The 26557-nt window shown below is 39.9% G+C and overlaps 2 protein-coding genes across 2 annotated transcripts in view; one reads left to right on the top strand and one right to left on the bottom strand.

The window, feature by feature from the left end:
* Positions 1–26557, bottom strand: part of M1AP (meiosis 1 associated protein) — a 78299-nt gene that overhangs the window by 16800 nt on the left and 34942 nt on the right. The window contains exons 4-6 of the mRNA XM_046661460.1: positions 7436–7609; positions 2530–2692; positions 1422–1563 (exon numbers count right to left, since the gene is read on the bottom strand). Coding sequence (XP_046517416.1) covers positions 1422–1563; positions 2530–2692; positions 7436–7609 — 479 coding nt within the window. The remainder of the gene's footprint in view (positions 1–1421; positions 1564–2529; positions 2693–7435; positions 7610–26557) is intronic.
* SEMA4F (ssemaphorin 4F) overlaps positions 17725–26557 on the top strand; it is an 80064-nt gene continuing 71231 nt past the window's right edge. The window contains exons 1-2 of the mRNA XM_046661459.1: positions 17725–17811; positions 24881–24972. Of these exons, the coding sequence (XP_046517415.1) occupies positions 17789–17811; positions 24881–24972 (115 nt within the window). The 5' untranslated portion in view covers positions 17725–17788. The remainder of the gene's footprint in view (positions 17812–24880; positions 24973–26557) is intronic.

The following is a 26557-nucleotide window of genomic DNA, read 5'->3' as shown; positions in this document are numbered from 1 at the left end:
ATTACTCTATCATGTATGTGCTCTTTTAGTTTTTCTGTTTCAGGAAATGGTGTCCACTTACTTGTTCAAATCGGAAACCAGGCAGTTATTTGATACTTTCCTCTTCTTTGCTTCCGACGTCCAACCCTTCATCAAGCTCTGACTCTCTCTCTCAAGTATTTCTTTAATGGGTTTACCTTTCTCATCTTGACTTCCAACATTCTAGTCCAAGCCACCATCATCTCTTGCCTAGACTACTGCAGTGCCCTCCTACCTCATTTCCTTGTTTCCATTCTTGCTTCTGCCAGTCCATTTCCAAATTTTGGTGCAAGTAATCTTTTAAAAACTTAAACAGATGATGCCATGTCTCATGATTTCTTTCTGTACTTAAAATAAAGTCTAAAGTCTTCACTGTGGCCTACAAAGTTTTGCATGATTTGACCCCTGCTCACTTCTCCAACCCCACCTTCTGGCTCTCTCGCCCTTGTTCTCTCTGTTTCAGTCACAGTGCCTTTCTGTTCTGGATTTTTCTCTCAGCTCTTTCCAGCCTTAGGGTCTTTGCACTTCCCCCAAACCTGGACTGCTCTTCCTGCCACTCTTCACCTGGCTGATTCCCATTCATCTGGCAGGTCTCAGTTTAAATGTCACTTTCACAGACAGGCTCTCTTATAGCAGCCTCTTCTTTTCCTTCATAAATTTCTTACAATTAAGAATATATACACATGGGGGCTGGCCCTGTGGCCCAGTGGTTAAGTTTGCATGCTCTGCTTTGGCAGCCTGGGGTTTGCTGGTTTGGATCCTGGGTGCGGACTTACACACTGCTCATCAGACCATGCTGTGGTGGCAACCCACACAGAAGAACTAGAATGCTTTCAACTAGGATATACAACTATCTATTTGGGCTTTGGGGAGGAAAAAAAAAAAAAGAGGAAGACTGGCAACAGATGTTAGCTCAGGGCCAATCTTAAAAAGAAAAAAAGAATATATATATTTAATTCCATCTCTTCCATTAGAGAGTAAGTTTCTTGAGGCCATAGATAGTGTCTTTTATATTACCACTAAATATCTCGTGCTTAGCACAATGTCTGGCACAGACTAGGTGCCTTTCATTTAAATGAACCATGATGTATAACATAGTGTTAGGAAGAAAAGAGGTTTAAAACATAGTTACTTATGGGAAATTCCCAGTTACCATTTAAATGTATAAAATCAGGGATTTTCAAATTTAGTGTTGTATAACTGAATTCAGGAATTACCCTTTATAACATGAAACCAACAAAGGCAAGTCATATTTAGTCCACATTCAGAGTATTTCCAGTTTTTTCCTGTCCTCTTGAGGATTGGGACAGGTTGGGGAACAGGACAGGATTAAGTTAGCTGCTTTTCTGTGCTTGGTACTTTAACACTCTTCCTCTCCCTCACCTGGGGACATGCATACTCACCAGTAGGCTGTGACACAAAGCATGGAAATGCTGCTGATTTGTCTCCAGCTCATCCCAGTCCAGCTGCCAACAGCTTGTGGGTCTGAGGATGAATGGGAGTCCATATGTCAAGGACTCGCAGACCCCACTGGATTTTAGAGCCCTGGGAAGAGACAATGCCAGTGAAAGTCTCCTTAGTGATATCTAGAACCTCAATCCAGATCCACTTAAATTCAGCTTAAGTCTAAGACCCTATGGTGAAATCTTTTATATTAGGGCCTGTGAATTAGTCATCCTAGTATGGCCAGTACCTAGCAAGGTATCTGGTGCACAGCACATTCTCAAAGCCTGTTAACCAATGAATGAAGCAGCCATCATGAAGACTCAAGACTCTGATGGATATTTCTTCCCCCAAGCTCATTCCATTCCAAGTGACTTCCCTGGGGACACTCCCATAGTACCCCTGCCACAGTGACCATATAACACAATAGCATGTGAACCATCTGCATCCCAGTCCTGGCTCTTTTGTGGTGAGGCACCAACAGAGGATGCATTTAAGGTTCCCAGTAGCACCCATGGTCACAAACCCATGGACAAGCTTACTCAGACACCTGCGCATGGGCACTGTGGTAGGAACTAGGAAGCAGTAAAAGTGGCCTTTGCCATCATTGCTGATTCTACCTTAGACTTGGCTCTCCGAGAAGCAGGAATTCTGGTACTTAGAGAAATGGGAGGGCAGGGGTAGATCCCATGTACGACCTGCTCCTTGAAGGTCAGATCTCTGTTCTAATGCCTAAACACAATAGGTATTCAGTAAATATTTACTGAATGGATAAACACCTTTCTGTTGATCTTGTTTTTCTCTGCATGCAGAGACTTTCTCTATTTCCAGTCCTCATCCAGACCTCAGAATGTACTACTGAGGTACATCTTCCACCATTTGCTCATTCATCTCCACATGTGGAGCAGCCTGACCTTGCTCTTTTACGCCCATACTTGTAGTTGCTGCTTTGAAACTGACTCCCGCCTGCCTGACACTTGGGGATGCCCTCTATCTCTGGACTTTCTAGCCATGGAACCAGTAAGAATAAGCATTGGCCTGGATTGCAGAGGTCCCCTTGGACCATACTTGATCACCCGGAGTTTGTAAGGAGAGGCTGATGACTGTGAAGCCATCTGGTAGAGTGTGCTGAAGTCTCCTTTGGGGTCATCCATTCTCAAGGAGCCATCAGCTGTGCCAGGGAGCAGGGACGGGCTGAGAAGTCGCTCTTGGAGATCACATTTCAGGCACACTACAATAAAAATGGGGTCGGGGGAGGGGTTGTTTGTCACCAGTTACCTCAGGCTATGAGATTAAGAGACAACATCTGCCACCCATTCCACGTCCACCAGGGAGGTAAGGGTTGGGAGGAGGCACAGGAGTGGAAAGAGGAACGTATGATTGGTTTGGGAAGGCAGAGCAGGTCTGGAACCTACAGAATTACTCTATACAATAGGTAACATTTTCTGGGTCTGACAGGATTTTTACTTGTTTTGCTTCTGGGCTGGCTGAGCAGTTGCCTCACGGTGAGAGATCTGGCTTGTGACCTAGTCTAAGAGGAACATGTGTCCTCTGTGGAGGAGGCAGCTAACACTACAATAGGCAGAGGCCCTTTAGCAATCACAGAAGGAAATCTTGCCTCTGCTGCTTCCCTGTGGCTAAGCTTTGGCAAGACTACAGGGCAGAAGGAGGAGAAGGAAAGCAGAAGTCAGGCTGTCAGCTGACAGCTACTGTTTTTCTGCGGGCTCTTCTAGGGACATTCGGGAGAGGGGGAGGAATAGGTTCCTGAAATAGTTTATTTTTTAATTCCCCTAAAAAACCAAAGTATAGAACCTTCCAGACCTTGGAGCATCACTGTGGCACCAGACAACAGTTCTGAGAGGGCTTTGACTAGGCATGAGTTATTCCTCATCGTTTCTCGGCCTTTTCGCTAAGATCAAGTGTAGTTAGTCCTCAAGGTACTGTACTCTTCTGTATTAAGCTTCTGCTCCAGCAAGTATATTTACATGCCACAGTGTACAATGTTCTGGTGCACTAGGCTTGAACCCTTGATATTACAAAGTTTTTCAATAAAATGTATGCAGTGTTTGAACACTGTTAACAGACATGAATATATGAATGTTGAGTACTTGTGAGAAGGCTAGTAGCTGATGTTAGTGATTTGTGAAATGACTGTAGTAATTGTAACATGATGTAAAAACAAAAGTAGAAATAACGTATAGGAAAAAAAGGATGGCAGAATAGATGTCAGATCCAGCTGGCACCCCTGGGCCCAGCAATCAGACCTAGACCTTAATTCTGAGTGAGATGGCTCCTGGCCTGGTGTGTCCCAGTGCCCAGGAAGTCAGTAGGAGGGACTTTGCCTAGGACTCTAGCTTCCCCTCATTTCCTCTGTGCCTGACGTCTCCATTGTGGGGTCCCTGGGCTTTAGGACTGGACACCTGTGTTCATCTGGCTGAGGCTCTTAACTCTGGTTGCAATAAGAATCACCTAGGGAACTTCTAAAAGATACTGCTATCTGGGCCCTACCTCAAACCAATGAAATTGGGATCTCGGGGGATAAAGCCCAGATACTGGTATTTAAAAAAATTCCTTGTGTGATTCTTATTGCAGCCAGGGCTGAGAACTATGGGGACAGTAGTCTGAGCAGAGTGTTCCAAAGCTGGGAAAGCTGTTTTAGCAGGGCTCGAGTCTAGGACAAGGTATCCTTCTCAGCACCCAGAACCCAGGTGCAGAGGTGGCAGATGCCAACACAAGAAATGAGAACAGGCACCTATCTGAAGCTGACTTTGCCCTCTGTGCATCAGGAGGCCGCTGAGGGAAGCACCTAAGGAGGAGGTGAAGGACCCTAGGTGGCTACAGAAGCAGGTGGTGTAGACTGAAGAACCTTACAAGGAGGAGTCAAAGTGAACATCTGAGGAGCAGTCCTCAGAAGATTCTACAGTAGGAGAGCTCAGAGCTTTTGTTTTGTTTTGTTTCATTTTTGTAGTGAGGCACATTTCCAGAAATCCACGTGTGGCAATGCATCAGTTTTTTAAACAATGGATAACTACAGTATGGTCTTTATCGTGGTCGTATAAAGTCTCAGGTGGGTCACACCCAGCTCAGAGGAGGCCTGCTTTCCCCAGACCTCATTCCCACTGTGTCTGTGCATCTGGATTCCAGCGAAGTCCTACCCAGCAGAAGAGCTGGCGAGTCTAGAGCTAAGTTCCTCCATGCAGCCTGAAGACCTGTGGACTTTTGAGAAATGGTTGCAGATGGAGGTGAACGTTATGGCTCTGACCCTGGCAGTGAAAGCCATGGAAAGAGGGAGAGCAAAGCAGAGAAATTCTCAACAGTACCATGGGCAAATGCTGCGCAACAGTGGAAGATAGGCTGGTTGCAGGAGGCTGGTTGCTGAAAGGCTGGCCTTTGAGGGCCCCAGTCCTCCTAATGAGAGAAGCGAATCTCTAGCCCCTGTGTTCAGAGCTACTCAGCATGAGGCAGGTTGCGTAGGAGGTAAGGGCCAAGGCTCTGAAGGAGATAGACCTGGGTTTGATGAATGTCCTCTGAGCTGAGAATAGTCAAATGTACAAAATAGAGATTTCTAATCCCAAAGATTAAGAGCAGGCTCCGGAGTTGCCTAGCTTCAAATTCTGGTTCTGCTATTAACTTTCTGTGCAGCCTTGGGAAAATGTTTAATTTCTCTGTCTCAGTTTTCTCATCTGTAAAACAGGGATAATATTGTATTTAACTGATTCTAAGATGCATTTTTTTTTCCACATGCTAACATCTCTAGATGTGTCTTAGAGTCCTCATTGGCCAAGCAGACACTCTTAAACTTTATTTTCTATTCTAACCTAAAACAGCTCTCTCAGTAAGGATACAATAATATTTCTAAGTGATAAGAAAGCATTGTCTCATGTTTAATTGGCAGCGTTTTTCCTTCTTAAAGTGGTACATAGGGGCCGGCCCGGTGGTGCAGCGGTTAAGTTTGCACATTCCGCTTCTCAGTGGCCTGGGGTTCGCCAGTTTGGATCCCGGGTGTGGATATGGCACCACTTGGCAAAAGCCATGCCGTGGTAGGCGTCCCACATATAAAGTAGAGGAAGACGGGTATGGATGTTAGCTCAGGGCCAGTCTTCCTCAGCAAAAAGAGGAGGATTGGCAGCAGTTAGCTCAGGGCTAATCTTCCTCAAAAACAAAAACAAAAACAAAACTAAGTGGTACATAAAATAATGGTGTATCCTATAATTGATGGCATCTTAGATCCAATGACATATGGTAACATTACCTGCCTTATGACTTTTGAGTGAAAACGAAATGGGATAATGCAAGGAAGGGAGTTAATATAGTGCTTGGGGGAAAATGGATAAGAAATGAATTCTAGAGGATGGGATAGGGAGGAACTGGTACTATCAGCCTTGGACAAAAGGGGTGGAAAGGAGGTCCTGGGAAGAAGATTTTACATACAAAGGAAAGACAGATTAAAATCAAGGTAAGTTGTCAAAGACATCTCAGGCCCTAGGTTGAAATAGAGGTTGGGTGGGGGGAATAGAGACCCTAAGTTTATCCCCAGAAATAAAGGACTAAGGTGTGTCTTCCCCTTTGGGGGTGGGAGTCTATACTCCTTTTTCTCATTGAACTCCCACTCTGAAAGGAGAAGACACACCCTTGTCCTTTCCCTTTGGAGCTGGGCCCTAAGGAGTCAGCTTTTCCAAGCTTAGTGTGGCTCACTACACCGATGGGCCCATTTGCAAGCCCTGACACCCTGGGTCCTGAGGCAACCTTCAAAGAGGATGGAGACTAGAAATGGCCTTATCTCTACTATCTAGTGAGACCTGGAATGAAGGACAGTAGTTCCCCCTTATCTGTGGTTTTGCTGTCTGTTTCAGTTACCTGTGATCAACTTTGGTCTGAAAATATCACATGGAAAATTCCAGAAATAAACAATTCATAAGTTTTAAGCTGCCCGCTGGTCTGAGTAGTATGATGAAATCTTGCGCCATCCTGCTCCGTCCCACCTGGGACATGAATCATCCCTTTGTCCAGTGTATCCACACTGTATATGATACCCGCCCTTTAGTCCCTTAGTAGTTGTCTCAGTTATCAGATCAACTATTGTGGTTTCACTGTGCTTGTGTTCAAATAACCCTTATCTTACTTAATAATGGCCCCAAAGCACAAGAGTAGTGATACTGGCAATTTGGGAATGCCAAAGAGAACTTACTGTTGTTAATCTCTTACTATGCCTAATTTATAAATTAAGGTTTATTACAGGTATGCATGTATAGGAAAAAACATAGTATATATAGGGTTTGGTACTGTCCGTAGTTTCAGACATCCACTGGGGGTCTTGGAACGTATTCCCTGTGGATAAGGGGGGACTACTGTATCAGTGCCAGCCAGAACAATATCTAGGACCTGTTGGCATGCCTGGAACACTGGATTGATCTCTCCATAATTGCCAGAATATGCTTTGTGAACTTGGTCTTAGGCTACTAGCTGTCCTCCCTGTGACCTTCTTCTGGAGTTGCTTTAGTTCCCCTCAGTTTGGTGTCTCCCTATCCAGAAGACCTCTATTTAATCTTCATTTAGTCTTGGTTCTTTTCCTCTACTCACAGGCCCTGTTGATACTGTTGAGGTACCAGCATGCCTCAAATTATAATGTCAATAATATCTACCACATTAAAAATGAAAAGCTTGAGAAAAATGTATGATTCATTGTGCTCTTATGTAGTATAGCTGTGGCCCTATTATTGAGATGCCTATGTCTTCGCCCCTAAACTAACTGTCCCTTGCTGTCTGGGATTAATTATGTTCAGTCTTCTAACTGTGGTCACTTTTTTAGAAATTCTTGTCTTACTCCTCGTGCTTACACTGGACAGCCTCATCAATCCTCCTCTAAACCCTAAACCCCAACTACTCTGTATTCTGATGCCTCACCAATCTAGAGTCCTAACCCTAGGTTAGGCTAATCGTAGCCCAGATAATATGTCTTTCAGGGGGTGTATACTTGGATTATCTCTGGCTCTGGAAGTGCTGCTGTAAGACCGTGAAGGAAGAAGAAGGTGCATATGTTCTTGGTCTGTTCCGCTATTATGTAGCCAGGCTTTGAAGAAAATCTCCATGCTGACAATATCATTGTCTATAGTCTGAAGGTCAATGTCAGTTCCCAGGATAGAACTCTCTGCAGAAGAAAGGGAAATAGTGGTTAAAGTGTTTAATTCTTTAATTGTAAATTTTGAAAAATATAAAATTTTAAATGCATACATTTTTTGACCCATTAATTCTACCTCTAGATATCTAGCCTAGAGACATTCTTGGATAGTACACAGAGAGACATATGTGAAGATGTTTAGTACAGCATTGTTGTAATAAATAATCAAAATACCAAACAGGAAGCAATTCAAATGCTCATCAATGGGGAATGTTTAAATAAATTATGGAATATTCAAAGGATGGAGTATTATGCAGTGGTTAACAAACAAAGTAAAGGTAAATGTACTGACATGGAAAGCTAGGAGACGGTAAATGAATACAGAAACATCTGTCGAACAGATGTACAGTATGAGCCCATTTATATGAAAATAAAACTATTGGCCTAAGTACATACATATATATGTAAATGCATTTCACAAAGGTCTGGAAGGCTACCGTCAAACCGTTAACAGTGGACAGCAGTGGAAATGGGGTGGATTTCAGAGATGCGTTCCCTTTTTATTATTCACACTTCTATACTGTTTGAATTTTATTGTAATCATGTATTTCTTGTATTTAAAAAACATTCTAGAATACAAAAACAGCAAAAAAATAATACAGCAATGCAAGTTAAATACTTAGTTAACAAGGAAGACTTCAGCTTTATGTCATTATTTCACAGTGACAATGTATTCAATCATTACTTCTGTTATAAAAAATTAGTTTTAAAAAGACTAAAAGAAAAAAAAAGATGAACCCCTGGGCTCTACCTTCTGACATATATTATACAAGTTTGTCATTGGCATGCTGCTGTATCTCACAACTGTGATTAGCAGCCAAGAAGGCAAGGATGGGCTGGTGGAGTGTGGTTTGATTCCAAATCTGAATGAATGGAGCTGGGTTGGTGGGGTAATGAGGCTTTGCTGGTCTACTTCCTGCTTCAGGCAACACTAGCTCAGGAATTGGGGTCTACCTCTGGAGGTAAAGAGCCAAATATAAGGGAGTGGAGGAAGCACTGAGAGAGGAAATGAAGCAAGAGCTGGAAAGAAACTGAAGAGGATACCGACTTTTTTCGCCTCACCATGAGGGATTCTCTGAAATACTTTTACAAAGGGCCTCAGAAAAGCCAGTTGCTCCAATGAATTAACTTCTGTGTATGACTCATGAACCCCAGCAAGAAGGCTGGTTTATTTCTAGAACGACATTCCTGAGGACAAGTCTGCAGAGGTGGCAGACTCTCCACAGGGAACAAAGGGCTTCAGTCCAACGTGTTGGTGCCCACACAGGGGAGGTGCAGTGAGAGTTGCAGTATTTCATGGCATATTTAGTGACTTATTGTGTGCCTGAAAAGGAGCACCAAAGCATTTCTCTTTGACCAGTATGATTAAAACTCTACCGTCTTCCATGAATAGTTATGAGGATTCACTAGTTAATTAGTTATTTCATTCATTCCATCAGCCAGTAATATTTATTGTGTACTACACAGAAGATGAAATACCATACAGGTACAAAGATATATGATGATACTCTTTGCCCTTAAGGAGTTTATAAAGCAACATTCTTCTTCTTTTATTGGGAAAAGTATTTATTGCAGTTATAAAAAGAACATTATTCTTGACCATTCCTCCTTTAACTCTCATTTGCCCCATCATGTTTTAGGGTATTATAGTGATAAATATGAAGTCATTGTCAAAGAAACATTCCGCGTAAGCAAAGGGAAACATTCTTTTTTAATAGTGTGAATCTTATTTTGTCACAGGCAAAACAAGAAGTAATTTAATTTTTATGAGCCTGGACTTCAACTTAAATAACAAGTATGGAAATGACTGAACAACTTCTCTCCAGGGAGGCAAAATAGTTATTAAAGCATAAGGAGGCAGATACAGAACTAAAGAAACGGAATTGAGCAAAGGATCTCAGAAAGTAGGAAGGAAAATATTGTTTAGAGTTCAAACAAGAGAATTTTGAAGATGAGAAATAAGTGTTTCTTTTTTTCTCCCCAGGAAAAGGGTAGAAGATTAGAAACTCCTCCTGTGGGCAGTATAAGGGGACAGTAGCAAAGTTATCTCCAATCAAGAACTGCTCATAAGAAAAACAAGGGTTTCTTCAGATAGTTAAACTATAAAATCAACACAGAGTAGTGAGGTTGATGAAAAATAGTTACCTTAAGAAAAGAGAACGACTTCCTGACCACAGCAAGATTTAGCTGGAGCCTATGAATCGTACTGGCTTATCCAAAGAATGAATGTGCCCTTTAGAAAGGGAGAGGGTTGGCCAGAAATGGAGCACAGAGAAGGGGGGCAACAGGGGTACAGGCTGGCAGTGTCCTGAGTGTGGCTCAGAGGAGAGTGCCTGCTGGCTCAGTGCTGTGTCCCAATGGCAAGATGTATTTGTCAAGTCTCTGTTCTTCTTGGTGATTATAGTGGTTATCGTTCTCTCTCTGAAATATCTGGCTTATACTTTGGTCTTGAGCTTGATGAGGTAAATCTATCTCTGAGGGGTGCTGACAAAATCAACTTTCTGATCCTTCAAAGCTGAAGAGCCTAGCCTGAAACATGGTGCCTCTATGAAGGAAAATGCCAGTCTTCCCTGCAAATACCCCATCAACGTTCCTGAAGTTGTTTCCAACCTCTTAACCTACAGGTTCTTCGGAGAGCCACAGAGCAGAGCTTCTTTCTTTGAGAAAGTTCCCATGTGGTCTCCATAGAGGTACTATGCTTCAGGTTTGAGTCCTCAATTTTGCAGGCTCAGGAGTCAGTAGCCTCGCAGGGACAGTCACATTATCCAAGCTAAAGACTAATATGTAAAACCAGAACACTGTAGAGGGAGAATTTCTTTTCCATTTTCTCTGTCACTGGTCCAGGCATTCATTTCCTTGTGCCTGGATCATGGCAGTGGCCGCCTAGCTGTCTCATCAAACTCTGTTCCTTCCCCTCCAATACTTCTTACATATTATTACCAGTTGATTTTTCTAAAACATGGCTTCATCAGATCCTTCCTTTGCTAAAGAGCACATATTGCCTTCTTGCTGTCATCTTCTTTATTCCCCTCACTCATGCTGACTACTCATTATTCCTCAACTACTGCACTCCTCCCTTCTCCTGTGATGGCTCCTATGATTTCTTCCCATCTGTACCTGTTGAGATCCCGTATTCCCATCCCCCATCCCCTAGCTCAGTAGCTTGCATAGAGCTGAAGCTTAGCAAAGGTCTGCTAAATTAAACAACTGCTCCCCCCTCCTCAGCTCTCATTAGCTTTTCCTGTAACTCTTCTGCTTCATCTGAGTTAGTCTCTTTGCCACATGACTTCCTTCCTTCCTTAGTGCTTTTATTACTCTGCCAATCCATGGCCTGCACATCCCCCAGAATTCAACTCAGAACTAACTTTGTCCAGGAAGTTATGCTTAACTAGATCCTCCCTTATTTGGCTTTCATCAGCACCTCCTGGGTATCTGTGAGCTCCATTGGGGCAATACTAGTTACACTTGTTAATTTGTTTCTTCTGAAAGGTTTTCTTCTCTTTCTGTGAGTTTATGAAAGGTGGTGGGATGTTCTGGAAAGACCAGAGTTTGAATCATGACTTGAAAGCTGTTAGCTAGGAGGCTTTGGGCTGAATGGGGATAGTACAATCCATTTCATAGTTATAGTGAGGCATAAGAAGAAGTGAGATGATATCTATGATGACAAGTGGTAAGTTCAACAAATGGCCTTTTCTTCCTTTTCTCTCATCAACAAAATGATTTGCTCTTATAGGATAAGAATGTGCTTTCCTTTTTTTTTTTGTTTTTGGAGAGGAAGATTATTGCTGAGCTAACGTCTGTGCCAATCTTTCTCCATTTTGTATTGGGATGCCACCACAGCATGGCTTGATGAGCGGTGTGTAGGTCTACTCCCGGGATCTGGGCCCACGACCCCAGGCTGACAGGGAGCATGCAAACTTAACCACTACGCCACCAGGTGGCCCTTGTGTTTTCCCTTTTTTAATCTTTTTTTCCCATTACTTCCCTGGGAGAATGCTTTCTCCCCACTATCAACATATGTCAGAACACCAACACTCCATACTGTGTTCCTCACAAACATAACTAAATGTGCTAAACCCGGGTGATGGGGAGACTTCTCACTTCTCCCACGCTGAAGAGAGTAGGGCACTGGGCACTGAATGAGCCAGGTCCCATTAAGGGTACGAAATATAAAGGGTACTGGAGGGAGCGTGCGGCTCTGAGTGGGAGTTTATGACAAGGGAGGAAGGCCTGGTTCGCGGCAGCCTACACCCCAGTCAGTATTCACATTCAGTTTTTGGACTTCCCCTGCCCCCCTGTGGCCACTAGCAGTGACATCCTTTACGGAGTTCTTTTTAAGCTTTTCTGGAAGGGCCACAATAATGGGAAAAACTAAGAAAGCCAAAAGATTGAACATAAGGTAATGCCTAAAGCAGTCCTTCTCAGAAGTCAATCCTAAAACATGGTTACAAAGTGGAAATATGTTTAAAACAGGAGCATTTAACACTTTAACACACTGTATTTCTCTCTTGACTTAGAACATCTAAAGTAGAGGCCCAGGAAAACGGTGCTCCTGCCCAGTCCTGCACATCTTCTCCAGTCTCACGAATGCCTTGACCTATAGGCCAGACCTGGTCTTTTCCAAATGACCCTCATATTGCCTGCCCTTAGGTGTCACAGATGGGCTTCAGGGGTTCTGGGGACCCCCCCGAAATTGTATACAATTTTGTCTGTACATGTATAGGTGTGTTCTGCTGGGTTGGAGGAGGGGGACAGGCCCTTAGGTTTTATCAGATTCTCAAAAGAGCGCTGTGACCCCGAAAAGGTCAAGAACCATTACAGAAACTATGGAATTGTAGTAGGGTCAGTTTACTATCTACTATCAGAATACAGGAGTAGCTACAGGATGTTAACAAATAGGATAAGTAATCAGAGTGGACAAACTTTTCTCAGGAACAACTATGCAGAGTCATTCAACCACTGTCTTTAAATCAACAACGACATGAGGATAATCTCCAACAGCTCACAGGGTTGGGGGCAGTCCAGCTTGTCTTTCTGAGAAGAGCTCATTTGCTTCATTTGTGGAAGTGATATTGGACTCTGGGGCAAAGGAGAAGCCCTTTGAAGGGAGGTGGCTGAGGTAGTGGTGGTTATGGCAGTGTGGGATCTACAGAGGAGTGAGTGCAGGACTGACCAAGCAGTAGCCATTTTGCTGGAGTCCCAAACTACAAGAGAGCTTAAAGCATCACTAGAACTGTAATGAGACAGAGAAAATTTATTTCCCAGAACTCTTCTGAGGGAGAGTACTGTTGTCATTCATTCATTCACTTATTCATTCAGTGACTTATGCATTCATTCATTCTTTCTATTTGTCATTCAAGTAATTATTTATTTAGTGCCTTCTGTGAGTCAACAATGAAAGGGACAAATTCTTTGCTTTCATTGTTTACATTCTAGTGGGAGAACAGACAATATACAAACAATTTCAACAGAAAACAATTGCAGATGATAATAAATACCATGAAGAAAAAATAAAGCAGGATAAGGGTATGTATGTATGTGTGTATGTGTGTGTGTGTGTGAATTTTCACCTTGGCTGGCCAGAGAAGTATTCCTTAAGGAGGTCATAGTTGAGCAGAGACTTGAATGAAGTGAAGGAGTGAGTCATGAAAACCTCTGTGGCAGGATTATTCCTTATAGAGGGATCAGCAAGTTCAAGGATCTTGAAGTGGGAACGAGCGTGGTATGTTGAAGAAATAGCAAGAAGGTTGAAGCAGAACAAGGGAGGAAGGCTGATAAGCTGCTGGGAGAAGGATGAGAACTCCACAGAAGTCTGCTCGTGTAACAACAGGTAGTCACGACACTTGCTTCTAAGAAGGGTGGGTTCCATTATCGCAAGGCTTAGGTTTGCTTAGGGAGGTGTACAAGATTGGGGCAGAGCAGAGCCGGCACTCCTTTCCTTTCTCTTTGCAGCTCTTAGCCCCTAAACAATATTTGAATTTGTACTTTAAAAATATTTGTTTGCTGGTGTGCCAAACTCTTAGCTTGTGTGGGATGCCCCCATGTCTCAGCCCAGCCCTCCCACACATGCTTTCCTGTCATGTGGTGGTAGTGGGCAGTGGTGGAAGGAGAGGAAAGGAATCTGGAAGTCCCATCAGCAGAGCTCAAGCAGAGACTCCTCAGCTTGTGGGGGACATGCCTCTTTCTCAGACCTAGTCAGATACCCAAGGAGTTCTATGGTCAAGGATCAAGGTGGGGCAGCCTAAGGTGGGCTAAAAAAAGACTTGACTGTTAACTAAAGAATGAAATACTAGTGATCCACAATGGATGCTTTACATCATTATTGACAAACTAAGGAACCTATGGGCCCCTCTATCTCTGGGACAGGCCCTAATCTAATTTCAAATGTAACATTTTAGCCCTTAGTAAGCAGATGAATTAAGAAGGAAAATATTTCCTTTTTAAATTACTTTTTAAATTATTTTAAAAAGGAAAATATTTTCCTTTTTAATTACTTTGGCTGGGAGAGTAATCTTTTTAGAATCTCTTTTTCTCAAGCCGTGTGTTTCTAAGGGGGCAGAAGCCTGAGACTGGAGGTGGGGACTGCCCTATGGGAGAAGTTGCACTGCATCCCTACACTTCTGGAGCTATGGGAGCAATCCTGGGTGACAAGGCGCTGACAGTATTCCCTGCCAGCCAATCCTGTTTTGAGTTGCATGACTCACCCTGCCCTGGCCAGCCTGAGCAGAAAGGAGATCCTGCAAATGCAGGAAAGGAGGGTCTTGGTTAGGGAAGGGTGTGTGGTATGCCTGTGGGCACCAGATTAGCACCTTATCCATCTCTGAACCCCCAGCACTAGCACAGTATGTAGCATACAACAGGAGCTCAGTAAATGCTGCACTGCATAGAATAAACTAATTGTAATCAGCCTGCTGCTTACTTTCTCTGTGACCTTAGACTAGTCACTTCATCTCTCTAAGCTCAATTTCTCCATCTGAAAAGTGGGAATGGAAACAACACCTAGACTTAGGGCTCACTGGAGCAGAAAATGATGAGACTTGAAAGCTCTTTGTAGTCTTTAAAGCATCATGCAGCTATAAGGGATGAAAGATGAGAAGGCTGCCTCCCAGCTGTTGCCATGTGAACATTTTAGTCACTAAAAGCCAGTGCCACTTTTTTTTTTCTTTTTTTTGGTGACACTTTTCTCTTCCATAAAGTATATGGTCAAAGTTGTAAGAAAATATATTTTATCTGTGGGTCTCAATAGCTCTGTTTTCATTTTATTGAAAAAAAATGCAACTCACATGCAAAAGAGATTGATCACTACTGATTGAGCTATACCAAAGGCTAAAAGCATAGTTTGACTTGGGGCACCCTAGACTTAGAAGGTATTTAAAAAGCCTTTTTCTGCACAAACTAACTTACATATTCTATGAATAAAAAAGCATTTAATGTAAATTTGAAAAGCAGAATAGGAAAAAGTATTTTCATAGGCACTGTGGTGGGGGAACAGAGCAGGGAAATGGGTTATTTAGGAAATTTGAGTGAAGGGGATGTGGGGCTAGGAAGGCAGTAAAACTATTGGCATGGCCCCGAGAACAAGACCAAGGAGCTTTGTCTCCTTAACGCCCAAGGGAACTGAGTGAGAGTTCTACTTGTAGATGAAAACAAAAGTAGGAGGAACTAAGAAAGAATATGACTTCCTGGGGAGCTAGGTCGAGTAAGCAAAAGTTTAAGAAAGACACTGGAACCAAAGAAGTCCTAAAACATATCCCAAATAATGAAAAAATCTAGATAGACTCTGTAACAACTTTGTGATCCTGTATATGTGTTTGCATTTTTGTATTGTTGGAGGTGTATCTTCAGGGTATTGGATTCCTAGAAGTGGGAGTGGTGAGTCAAAAGTAAACAAATATGTAGTCTCATTAGATACACCAAATTCCCCTCCAAAAGGGTTGAACCATTGTGCATTCTACCAGCAATGTATGGAAGTGTGGCCTCACCAATAGAATGTGTCACACTTTTTAACCTTTGCCAATCTAATAGGTGGGAAGTGGTATGTGAGTGTAGTGTTAATTTTTATTTCTCTCATCATGAGTGAGGTTGAGCATATTTTCATATGTTTAAGGACCATTTAAAAATATTTTTTGAATTATGTGTTCATGTCTTTTGTCCATTTTTCTATAGGGTTTTGGAGTTTTTGCCCTCAATTTTTAAGTGTTCTTTATCTATTAGAGATACAGCCTTCCTTTCTCTCCGAGATATAAATTGCAAATACTTTCTCCTAGTTTTTCAGTTGTGTTTTGACTTTGTTTATGGTGCTTTTTGCCCTGCCGAAGATTTTGATTTTTACATAGTTAATTTTTATGTAGTTAAATAAATCAATCTTTTGTTTATTGTACCTGGATTTTGAGTCATAGGTAGAAAACCTTTTCCTATGCTGAGATTATAAAGGAATTCATCAATGTTCTGTTCTACTACTTTTGTTGTTGTTGTTGAGGAAGATTTGTCCTGCCTAACACCTGTTGGCAATCCTCCTCTTTTTTTGCTTCAGGAAGATTAGCCCTGAGGTAACAACTCTGCCAATCTTCCTCCATTTTTTGTATGTGGGATTCTGCCACAGCATGGCTGGTGAGTGATGCAGGTCCACACCCGGGATCTGAACCTGTGTACCCAGGCCAGCGAAGTGGAGCACGGGGAACTTTAACCACTTGGCCACCAGGCTGGCTGCTGTTTTACTACTTTTTATTTTTAAAGATTGGCACCTGACCTAATATCTGTTGCCAGTCTTCTTTTCTTTTTTTTTTGTCTTCTTCTCCCCAAAGCCCCCGAGTACATAGTTGTATATTCTTGTTGTAGGTCCTTCTGGTTGTGCTATGTGGGATACCACCTCAGCATGGCTTGATGAGCAGCACCCAGGACCAAACCAGGACGAACCATGTTGGCACCCAGGACCAAACTGGCAAAATCCCGGGCCTCTGAAGTGGAGCACATGAACTTAACCACTCAGCTATGGGGCCGGCCCCTGTTTTACTACTTTCAAAATATTCTTCTTTACGTTTAGGTTCCTGATGCATTTGGAATATTCTCTAGATGGCTAACTAGTTGTCCCAGCACCTTTTTGAACAAGTCCATCTTTTTCCTAGTGATTTGAGATGCCATCTTTATCCAATGCTAAATTTATATCTGTACTTGTTTCTATTTCTGGCCCCTATCAATTCTTGTACTGTGCTAACTAGTACTCCACTGCTAGGCATTTGATGGAGCTGATTTCAGATAGAGAAGTGGCCAGACTGTGCCAAGGTTGGCCGGGAGCCACACAAGTCATTTGCCAAGTAAAGCAGGGTCTGCGTGTCTCTCTGAGTGTTAGGGGATGAGAGAGAAGAGTCGGGATTTAATCAGAAGAACTTCTTTTACACCATAATCTCCTAAAGACAGAGAAAAATGATGGAGAGCTTGAGCTTATTGACCTGAATAGAAGATAGAAGAGGAGATAGGGCTGGCCCTGTGGCTGAGTGGTTAAGTTCGTGTGCTTCGCTTTGGTGGCCCAGGGTTTCGCTGGTTCAGATCCTGGGCGTGGACCTAGCACTGCTTGTCAGGCCATTCTGAGGCAGCGTTCCACATAGCACAACCAGAAGGACCTACAATTAGAATATACAACTATGTACTGGGGGGCTTTGGGGGGGAGAGGGGGAGGGGGAGAGGAAGGGGAGGGGGAGGAGGAGGAGCAACATCTTTAACGTATTGAAAGAAAAGAAAATTCTGTCAACTCATAATTCTATATATAAGAAAAATATCCTTCAAGAACGACAGTGAGGGGCCAGCCCTGTGGCAGAGTGGTTGAGTTTGTGTGCTCTGCTTCGGTGGCCCAGGGTTTCACCAGTTCGAATCCTGGGCGCTGACATGGCACCGCTCATCAAGCCATGCTGAGGCAGCATCCCACATGCCACAACTAGAAGGACCCACAACTAAAAAATACGCAAATATGTACTGGAGGGCTTTGGGAGAAAAAGGAAAAAAATAAAATCTTAAAAAAAATTATTAAAAGAGTGAAAGTGAAATATACATTTTCCTAAGAGAATTTGTCATCACCAGAACCATGCTACAAGAAATACTAAAGTTCTCTGAGCTCAAGGAAATGATAGCCAAGGGAAAACTGGATCTTCAGGAATGAATGAAGAGCATCAGAAATGGTAAATGTAAAAAATTATTTTTCTCTTAGTTTCTTTAAAATACACATGATTGTTTAAAGCAAAATTTATAATATTGTCTTGCAGAGTTTGTAATGTAGATGTAATACACGTGACAACTATAACAAAAAGATAGTGTCTGTCTGTGTGTGTAGGGGATAAATGGATCTACATAGTTGCAAAGTTTCTATATTTTACATGAAATGGTACTATATAAACTCTAAGTAGGCTGTAAAAAAGTTTAGAAATATACTTTATTCCCTACAAAGTTCCTACATTTTATGTGACATACTATATTGACTCTAAGTTGACTGTGAAAAGTTAAGGATATATAATGTAATCTCTAGAGAATCCACTAAAAATAATGCAAGGAAATATAGCTAAATGACAATAGATGAATTAAACTAGAATACTAAAGACATTTAATAATCTAAAAGAAAGTGGCAAAGCAGGGAAAAGATGAAAAAAAAGAACAGAGAAGACAAAGAAAAATCAAAATGGTAGACTAAATTCAACCATATCAATACTCATGGTAAATGATAATGGACTATATACTCCAAATAAAAGGCAGATTAGCAGAATGGATAAAGAGCAAGACCCAATTATATACTGTCTGCAAGAGGTACACTTTAAGTATAAAGATGCAAATGGATTGAAAGTAAATGGATGGGAAAAGATGAACCATAAACATAGTAAGACCCAAGAGAAATCAAAACATTGTCCATACAAAGATTTGTGTATGGATGTTTGTAGCAGTCATAATAGTCAAAAATTGGAAACAACCGAAATGTCTACTAACGGGTGAATGGTTAAAGAAAATGTGGCATAGTCATACAATATAATACCACGCAGCAGTAAAAAGAAACTACCTTCTGATAAAAACAACAGCAGGGGTGAATCTCAAAATCTGATCGAAAAAAGTCAGACACAAAAGAAGTACATACTATATGATTCTATTTATATAAAACGCAAACTAATCTACATAGAAAAAGCAGGTCAGTGGTATATGCTGGGCACCGAGGGAGGGATGGAGTGTGAAGGGCAAAAGGAATCTTTTGGGGATAATGGAAATGTTCTGTATGTTGACTGTGGTGATGATTTTGGGGCATACATAGTGGTCAAAACTCATTGAATTGTATACTTTGGATGTAACTTATAGTATGCAAGTTATTCCTCAATACAGTCGGTGAAGAAAATTTTAAAAAACCCCAATTTTCAAATAACATTAGTTTTTCTGTTGAATTCTAAAAAAATTCTTTATTCAATTTTTCAAAAGGGAAGAGTTGCCATTTTTCTGAGACCATGGCTTCTGTTAATGAAATAAAAAATGTCCGTGTTAAAAATCTTTAGGTAATAAATACAACAGTGGTTCTAATTTAGTCTTAACACCACAGGGAAGTAACTTTAAAGTAGTTATCAAAGACAAACTCAATGAACAGCTGTATTTTCTGGTCTATTTTCTAAGACACTGAAGGGGAAAAAATCAATATGTAGAGTCTGACAACCGCACTGAAACATGAAGCATAGAAGAGGGTTGTTTTTTCTTTTCTTTTTCTGGAATCCTCTAGGAAGCAATGAATCTTTATCTTCCATGTTTGGGTTGTTAACATTTGGTGTTTCCTGAGAACGCATAAGGATAAAATACCTTTCCAAAAGAGCATGACATCGATCTCTGGCAAAGTCTAGGAGGAAATATTAAACAGATGGTTTGTGAGCTCTTAGAAAGGGAACCTGATATCCTGTGTACAAAGCTGAGAGATGTAGGCTGGTTGACAGCATCATTAGGATGATTTGTAACTGGCTGAAAGACTTACATAGCAAACTCATGCAGACTGCTGTCAACTTGGACAGACGCCCTCTTCATGCCAAAGTGCATTGATCACAGTGGCCATTTTAGTTTTGGCATATTTATTACTTAGCCATTCTTTAGAAAGCTATTATAACATTTTTATCATGTGAAAATGAATACATGCAACATATACGTAAGCTATGAAGCATAACAGCAAAATGAATACTCATGAATCCTTTATTCAACTTACAATGTAGGACATCATCAATACTACGAAGATATCTGTATGCTTTTCCCTGCTCTTCTTCAAGGGAAACCTTACCACACTGAATTTTGTTTTTTTATCATTCCTTTCCTTTTAAAAGTAGTTTTATTATTTTAAACACTTTATTATTTTAGTTTTGCTTGAGCTTTCTAAAGAGGTATCATAGGTTATCTGCTTTTTTCTCAATATTGAGCAGATTTGTCCACCTCGTTCATTCACTTTCATAACTGGATGATATTCCACTTTGTGAATATACTTTATAATATTTATTCATGCCTCATTCAATGGACATTTGAGTGGTTTCTAATTTTTGGCTTTTTGAATAATGTCAATATTCACATTATTCTACATGTCTTCAGGTGCACATTTGTAAAAGTTTTTCTGAAGACTTTCTCCTAGGAATGGAGTTGCTGGATTACAGGGTATTGTAAATGTTACTGTACAACAAAATGACGAGTTGTATAACAATTTACATTCTTTCTATCAGTGTATAAGAGTTTTTATTGCTCTGCTATTGTCAACACTATAGTGAGACAATTTTTTTTTGAAAACTAGTGGGCACAGAATGGTATATCATTATTTTAATTTATATTTCCCTAATTACTAATGATGGTGAGAATTTTTCTTATGTTTATTTGCCACTAAGATTTCCTGTTCTGTGAAATGCCTGTTCAGAGCTTTTGCTCATTTCAAAACTGGATTGTCTTTTTCGAAAAAATTGAGTTTCAGGCATTCTTTATTCTGGATACTAATTATTTATTGGTCACATGAGTTTGAAATATAGCTATGATTTGTCTTATCACTTTCTTCATGGTGTCTTTTGATGAACAGAAATTCTTAATTTTGAAGTAGTCATATTTAATCTTTTATTTTATGGTTAGGAAACTTTGTGCCTCATTTAGGAAAACTTTCCTCTTCCTCCTTACCTCTGGTCATAACAATTTTCTCCTGTATTTTCTTGTAAAAGTTTTACTTTTCATATTTAAGTCTTTAATCCATCTAAAATACATTTATTATAAATGGTGTGTGGTAGGGGTCCAATTTCATTTTTTCCAGATGGAATACTGATAGTTGCAGTATGATTTAATGACTAGATCCATCATTTTCCCACTGCTCTGCCATGTCAGCTCAGTCACATATCAAGTTTTCACATGACGTGGCTGTCTGCTGCTCTCTAATTTGTTCTAGACCAGACAACTTGTCTATTCCTTTGTCAATACAGCACTATCTTAATTAGAATCGTTTTCTAATCATATTAATATCTACCAAGGCAAACCTTTAGCCTTAATATATATATGTCTTAGCCTCTAATATATATACTAGGATCAGTTTGTCAAGATCATCAAAAAACTCAATAGGATTTTGATTGTAATTGCATTGATAGATCAATTTGAGGAGAACTGAATCCTTAGGATATTGAATGTTTCTATCCATTAACATGCTTCATTTAATGATAACTTCCTTAAGGTGCATCAATAAAGTTTTAAACATTTCTCAATAAATATTCTATGCACCTTTTGTTAAGATTTATTTCTAAATGCTGTACTTTTTTATTATTGTAAGAAGTATTTCTTTAAAATTGAATTTTCTAAGAGTTTGTTTCTAATTATAGAAATACTATTGATTTTTGTATATTGATCTTACATCCAGCCACCTTGTTAAACTCTTACTAACTGTAGTAATTTTTCCATAGAATCTTTTGGTTATTAATGTAGCCAATCAAATAAGTTTCAAATAACAATAGTTTTGTTTCTTTCTTTCCAATATTTGCACCCTTTACTCTTTTTTCTAATCTTACCAGACTATGATAACCATGTTGAATCAAAGCGGTGATGGGGCATCCATGTCTTATTCTTGATTTTATGTTTTTTGGTGAGGAAGACTGGCCCCTGAGCTAACATCTGTTACCAATCTTCCTCTTTTTTTCTTGAGGAAGACAGACACTGAGCTAAAGTCTATGGCAATCTTCCTCTATCTTTTGTATGTGGGATGCCACCACAGCATGGCTTGATGAGTGGTATGTACATCCATGTGAGGGATCTGAGCCCACAAACCCTGGGATGCCGAAGTAGAGTGTGCGAACTTAACCATTACACCACTGGGCTGGCTCCTTATTCCTGATTTTTGAAGGCAACCTTTTTAACATTTTACCAGTAAGAATTGTATTCATTGTAGATTTTTGGTAGATGCACTTTGCTAAGTTAAGCAAGTTATTTTGTATTCCTAGTTTACTAAGGTTTTTCTCTTAAATAATGAATGGATGTTAGTTTTATCATATATTTTTCTGTATCTATTAAGATAACATGATTTTACCTTTTAATCTGTTGATGTAGTAAATTATATTTATATATTTCTAATGCTAAATCACCTTGTATTCCTGGGATAAATCCAACTTGGTCAGTACTGTATTCTCTTTTTAGATAAGACTGGATTATTTAAGATTGTTTAATCTGTTTTCATGAGTGGATTGGCCTGCAATTTTCTTTTCTTACACTGTCCTTGTCTGGTTTTCTACCATGACTTCAGGGATGTTTTCTTTCTTTCTTTTTTTTTTACATCTGGAAGAGTTTGTATAAGATTGGAGTGATTTGTTCCTTGAAAGTTTGATAAATTTGACTGTAAAACCATTTAGGATTGGTACATTATAAGAACCATTCAGATTTTTTATTTGTGAGTCAAGTTTGCTATCTTTTTAGGAAGGTGTCCATTTTTGTCTATTTGAATTCATAGTTCTGTCTGCAGTTAGGTCCCCTTTCCCCAACCCTAACATAGTTTCTTGTGCCTTCTTTCTTTTTTTCCCTTCATTGGTTTCACCAGAGGATTCTCTATTTTACAAGCTTTTACAAAGAACCAACTTTTGAATTGTTGATTATCGCTCTTTTCAACTGAGGCAGTATAAAGAATGGTTAAACACGTGAGCTTTGGAGCTAGACTGCCTAAATTTGAATCCCTGCTCTATCTCTTAACTCAGAAACCTTGGGAAAGTTAATTTGGATAAGAAATTATGCCTTAGTTTCTGCATCTAGATACATGAAGATTAGATAATATAATATGTGGAAACTATTTAGAATAGAAAGCATTTGGACAGTAAGTAGTCAATAAAATATTGCTGTTATTGTGATCTATAAACAAATATTAGAGTATGTTAAGAGACTGTGGCTTTTAGTTCATCTATCTCTTTCTTGAGGCTCGGAACTTATTTAAAAATGAAAAAAGTTAGCAGCATTATTCCTGCCATTGATGGCTCTTCTATGGGATTGACTCTGACTGCTGGAATTGGCAGGTTCTCCTACATTCTAAATTTACGATGAAGATTCAGCATTAGGGATCTGTTTTGAGGTGTAGAGTTGGCTTATATGTAAAGAGGTCACATAAAGATAAAGAAGGCATCCAGCTTTCCCTGTGAGAGGTATACCTCTTCATATCTCTCTTTCATAGACCAACACTTCCTAGTCCTCTTTTAAGAGCAAAAGAGGAACAAAATGGATAAAGAATAGAAAAGAAAGACTAAAAACGTATGGAAAAAGGTTTATAATATTATGTTACATGGAAACAAAAAGTTACATAGATGAATTATAACCTAAACATGATCGTGGCCAACTGAGAGGCAATGTGCAATAATAAAATCAGTGTGATGAGGCAGTGGGATTATGAATGATTTTAAATTAAAAAATTATTTTATGGTCATATCTTCTTTTCAATAAAAAATTATTAGAGTCTGAAATCTTCTCAGTAAAAAGGCATATCTAAAAAGGCACTACTACTACTATTAATATCAACAGATAACATTTATTTACTGCTCACATGTGCCAGGCACTGTTCTAAGTACTTCACATGGAAGTTGAATTTAATCTTCATGAAAACTCTATGAGGGCTACTGTTATTAGCCCTGTTTTATAAATGAGAAAATTGTCGAATAAAGAGTTTAAGTAACTTGTTCAAGGTCACTCAGTTCTTCAGTAAAATATAAAAATCTTATTAGATGGTTAAATAAATGGTGATGAATTTACACACTAGAATACCTTACAGCTACTAAAAGGAATGGGTTAGACCTCTATGTGCCAATATGGAAAAAATTATTGGATAAATAGCTAAATGAAAAAAATAAAAATGCAGGGCCAGCCCTGGTTGCCTAGTGGTTAAGTTTGGTGTGCTCTTCTTTGGCAGCCCAGGTTCAGCTCCCAGTGCTGACCTATGCCACTTGTCTGTCAGTGGCCATGCTGTGGCAGCAGCTCACATATAAAAATAGGAAGATTGGCAACAGACGTTAGCTCAGGGCGAATCTTCCTCAGCAAAAAAAAAAAAAAAAAAAGCAGAGAAGTGGCTGTTATATAGTTTCATTTTTTTAAAAAGTAGATAATATCAATAACAATAATAGTGTTACATGTATATTCATGTCCATAAATGTGTAAGGAAAGCACTTCAGTAGAATGATGGTGGTTATCTCTGGAGGGTGGAATTTTGGGTCATTTTGAACTGCCTATATTAAACTTCTGTGATGTTTAAATTTGTATAACTTATAACAAAAATTTTAAAAATAACCATGGGGCTGGCCCAGTGGCATAGATGTTGAGTTTGCATGCTCTGCTTCTGCAGCCCAGGGTGCTCGGGTTTGGATCCTGGGCACAGACATACACACTGCTCCTGAAGCCATGCTGTGGTGGCAACCCACACACAAAATAGAGGAAGATTAGCACAGACGTAATCTCAGTGGCAATCTTCTTCAAGCAAAAAGAGGAAGGTTGGCAATGGATGTTAGCTCAGGGCCAAGCTTCCTCACCAAAAAGAAAAAAAAAATTAAGAGAGCTAGGAAAGATCTTTCACTAAAATAAAGAAAAAATGAACAAGTTAGACCAAGCAGGAAAGATGAAAGGAAGTGCCATTTATACAATTGAAAGAAAACATATAATAGGCTACACAGGCTGAAAATTTCTAGAAAACCTTATTGATATGATGTAATTTAAAGTTAACCATTTCATTTCAGATTTTCTTAAAGAACTTTTTTTTGGTACACCCAGGATCCAAACCTACCAACCCCAGGCCACTGAAGTAGAGTGTGCAAACTTAACCACTATGCCACCGGGCCAACCCTTAAAGAGCTTTCAAAAATGTGAGTCAACTTTATTAATTTCTATGTTTAATCTTTCTTTGATGATTCTGGATCTTGCAGTCTCCAAGTCGTCTTTGTAATGATTAGTTCTCACTGTGCAGGGCTGCACTAAAGAAGGCAGAATTTAGACTGATCGAAGGACATATTCTCATAGTTACTTTTTAAACTAATCTGAAATGTCAACATTTCCTTGCAACCTGTTTCCTTCTTTGAAAAGTGGGGTACAGACAATTTTTATTTAATTGATGATCATGATTACCAGAGTTAAAGAAGTTATAAATAGATTCAAGAAGTGTTTGAATCAATTTATGGTATTCATGGGCTATGAAGGGAAGCTATGGGTGTTTGGGATACGTCCTTAACTATTTGAGCTGATGTCGGAGAGGGTGACCACTACGTCTCCCTGATCATTTGATTTTTTTCCAATCACTCATTTATTTATATATTTATTTATTTATTTATATTAAGATTATGATAGTTAACAACCTTGTGAAATTACAGTTGTACATGATTGTTAGTCATGTTGTAGGTACACCACTTCACCCTTTGTGCCCTCTCCCCACCCCCCCTTACCCCTGGTAACCACTGATCAGTTCTCTTTGTCTATATGTTAACTACCACCTATGAGTGGAGTCATACAGAGTTCCTCTTTCTCTGTCTGGCTTATTTCACTCAACATAATACCCTCAAGGTCCATCCATGTTGTTGTGAATGGGATGACTTTGTCCTTTTTTATGGCTGAGTAGTATTCCATTATATATATATATACACCATATCTTCTTTATCCAATCGTCTGTTGATGGGCACTTAGGTTGGTTCCATGTCTTGGCTATTGTGAATAATGCTGCGATGAACATAGGGGTGCATGGGATTTTTGGAATTGCTGATTTCAGGTTCTCAGGATAGCTACCCAGTAGTGGGATGGCTGGGTCATACGGTATTTCTATTTTTAACTTTTTGAGAAATCTCCAAACTGTTTTCCATAGTGGCTGCACCAGTTTGCATTCCCACCAGCAGTGTATGAGGGTTCCTTTTTCTCCACAGCCTCTCCAACATTTGTCACCCTTGGTTTTGGATATTTTTGCCATTCTAACAGGTGTAAGGTGATATCTTAGTGTAGTTTTGATTTGCATTTCCCTGATGATTAGTGATGATGAGCATCTTTTCATGTGCCTATTGGCCATCCGTATATCTTCTTTGGAGAAATGTCTGTTCATGTCCCCTGCCCATTTTTTGATCGGGTTGTTTGATTTTTTGTTGTTGAGCTGTGTGCAATCACTCATTTATTTATTCAAGAGACAACTATTGAGAATCTACTGTATGTCAGGTAGAACGATATATGCTGGTGATTCAAAGAAGTACAAGACATAGTCTTATCCTCAGGTAACTCATGGTCCTCTTGGAACCTGACCATTAAAAACAACTTTCAGAAATATTAAACCATTCACATAAAAAATTTTCAAAAATATTAATAATCAGAACGGCTAATTTTTACTGGGCATTTATTATGCACTAAGTAATTAACATATATGATCTCATTTAATCCCCACAATTATTGCATGGAGCAAGAATTAATAACTAAGGC

This window comes from Equus quagga, chromosome 5 (genome assembly GCF_021613505.1).
Source record: "Equus quagga isolate Etosha38 chromosome 5, UCLA_HA_Equagga_1.0, whole genome shotgun sequence".
Lineage (NCBI taxonomy): Eukaryota > Metazoa > Chordata > Mammalia > Perissodactyla > Equidae > Equus > Equus quagga.
Note: the sequence above shows the minus strand (reverse complement) of the source record. Positions and strands in the feature narration are given on the sequence as shown.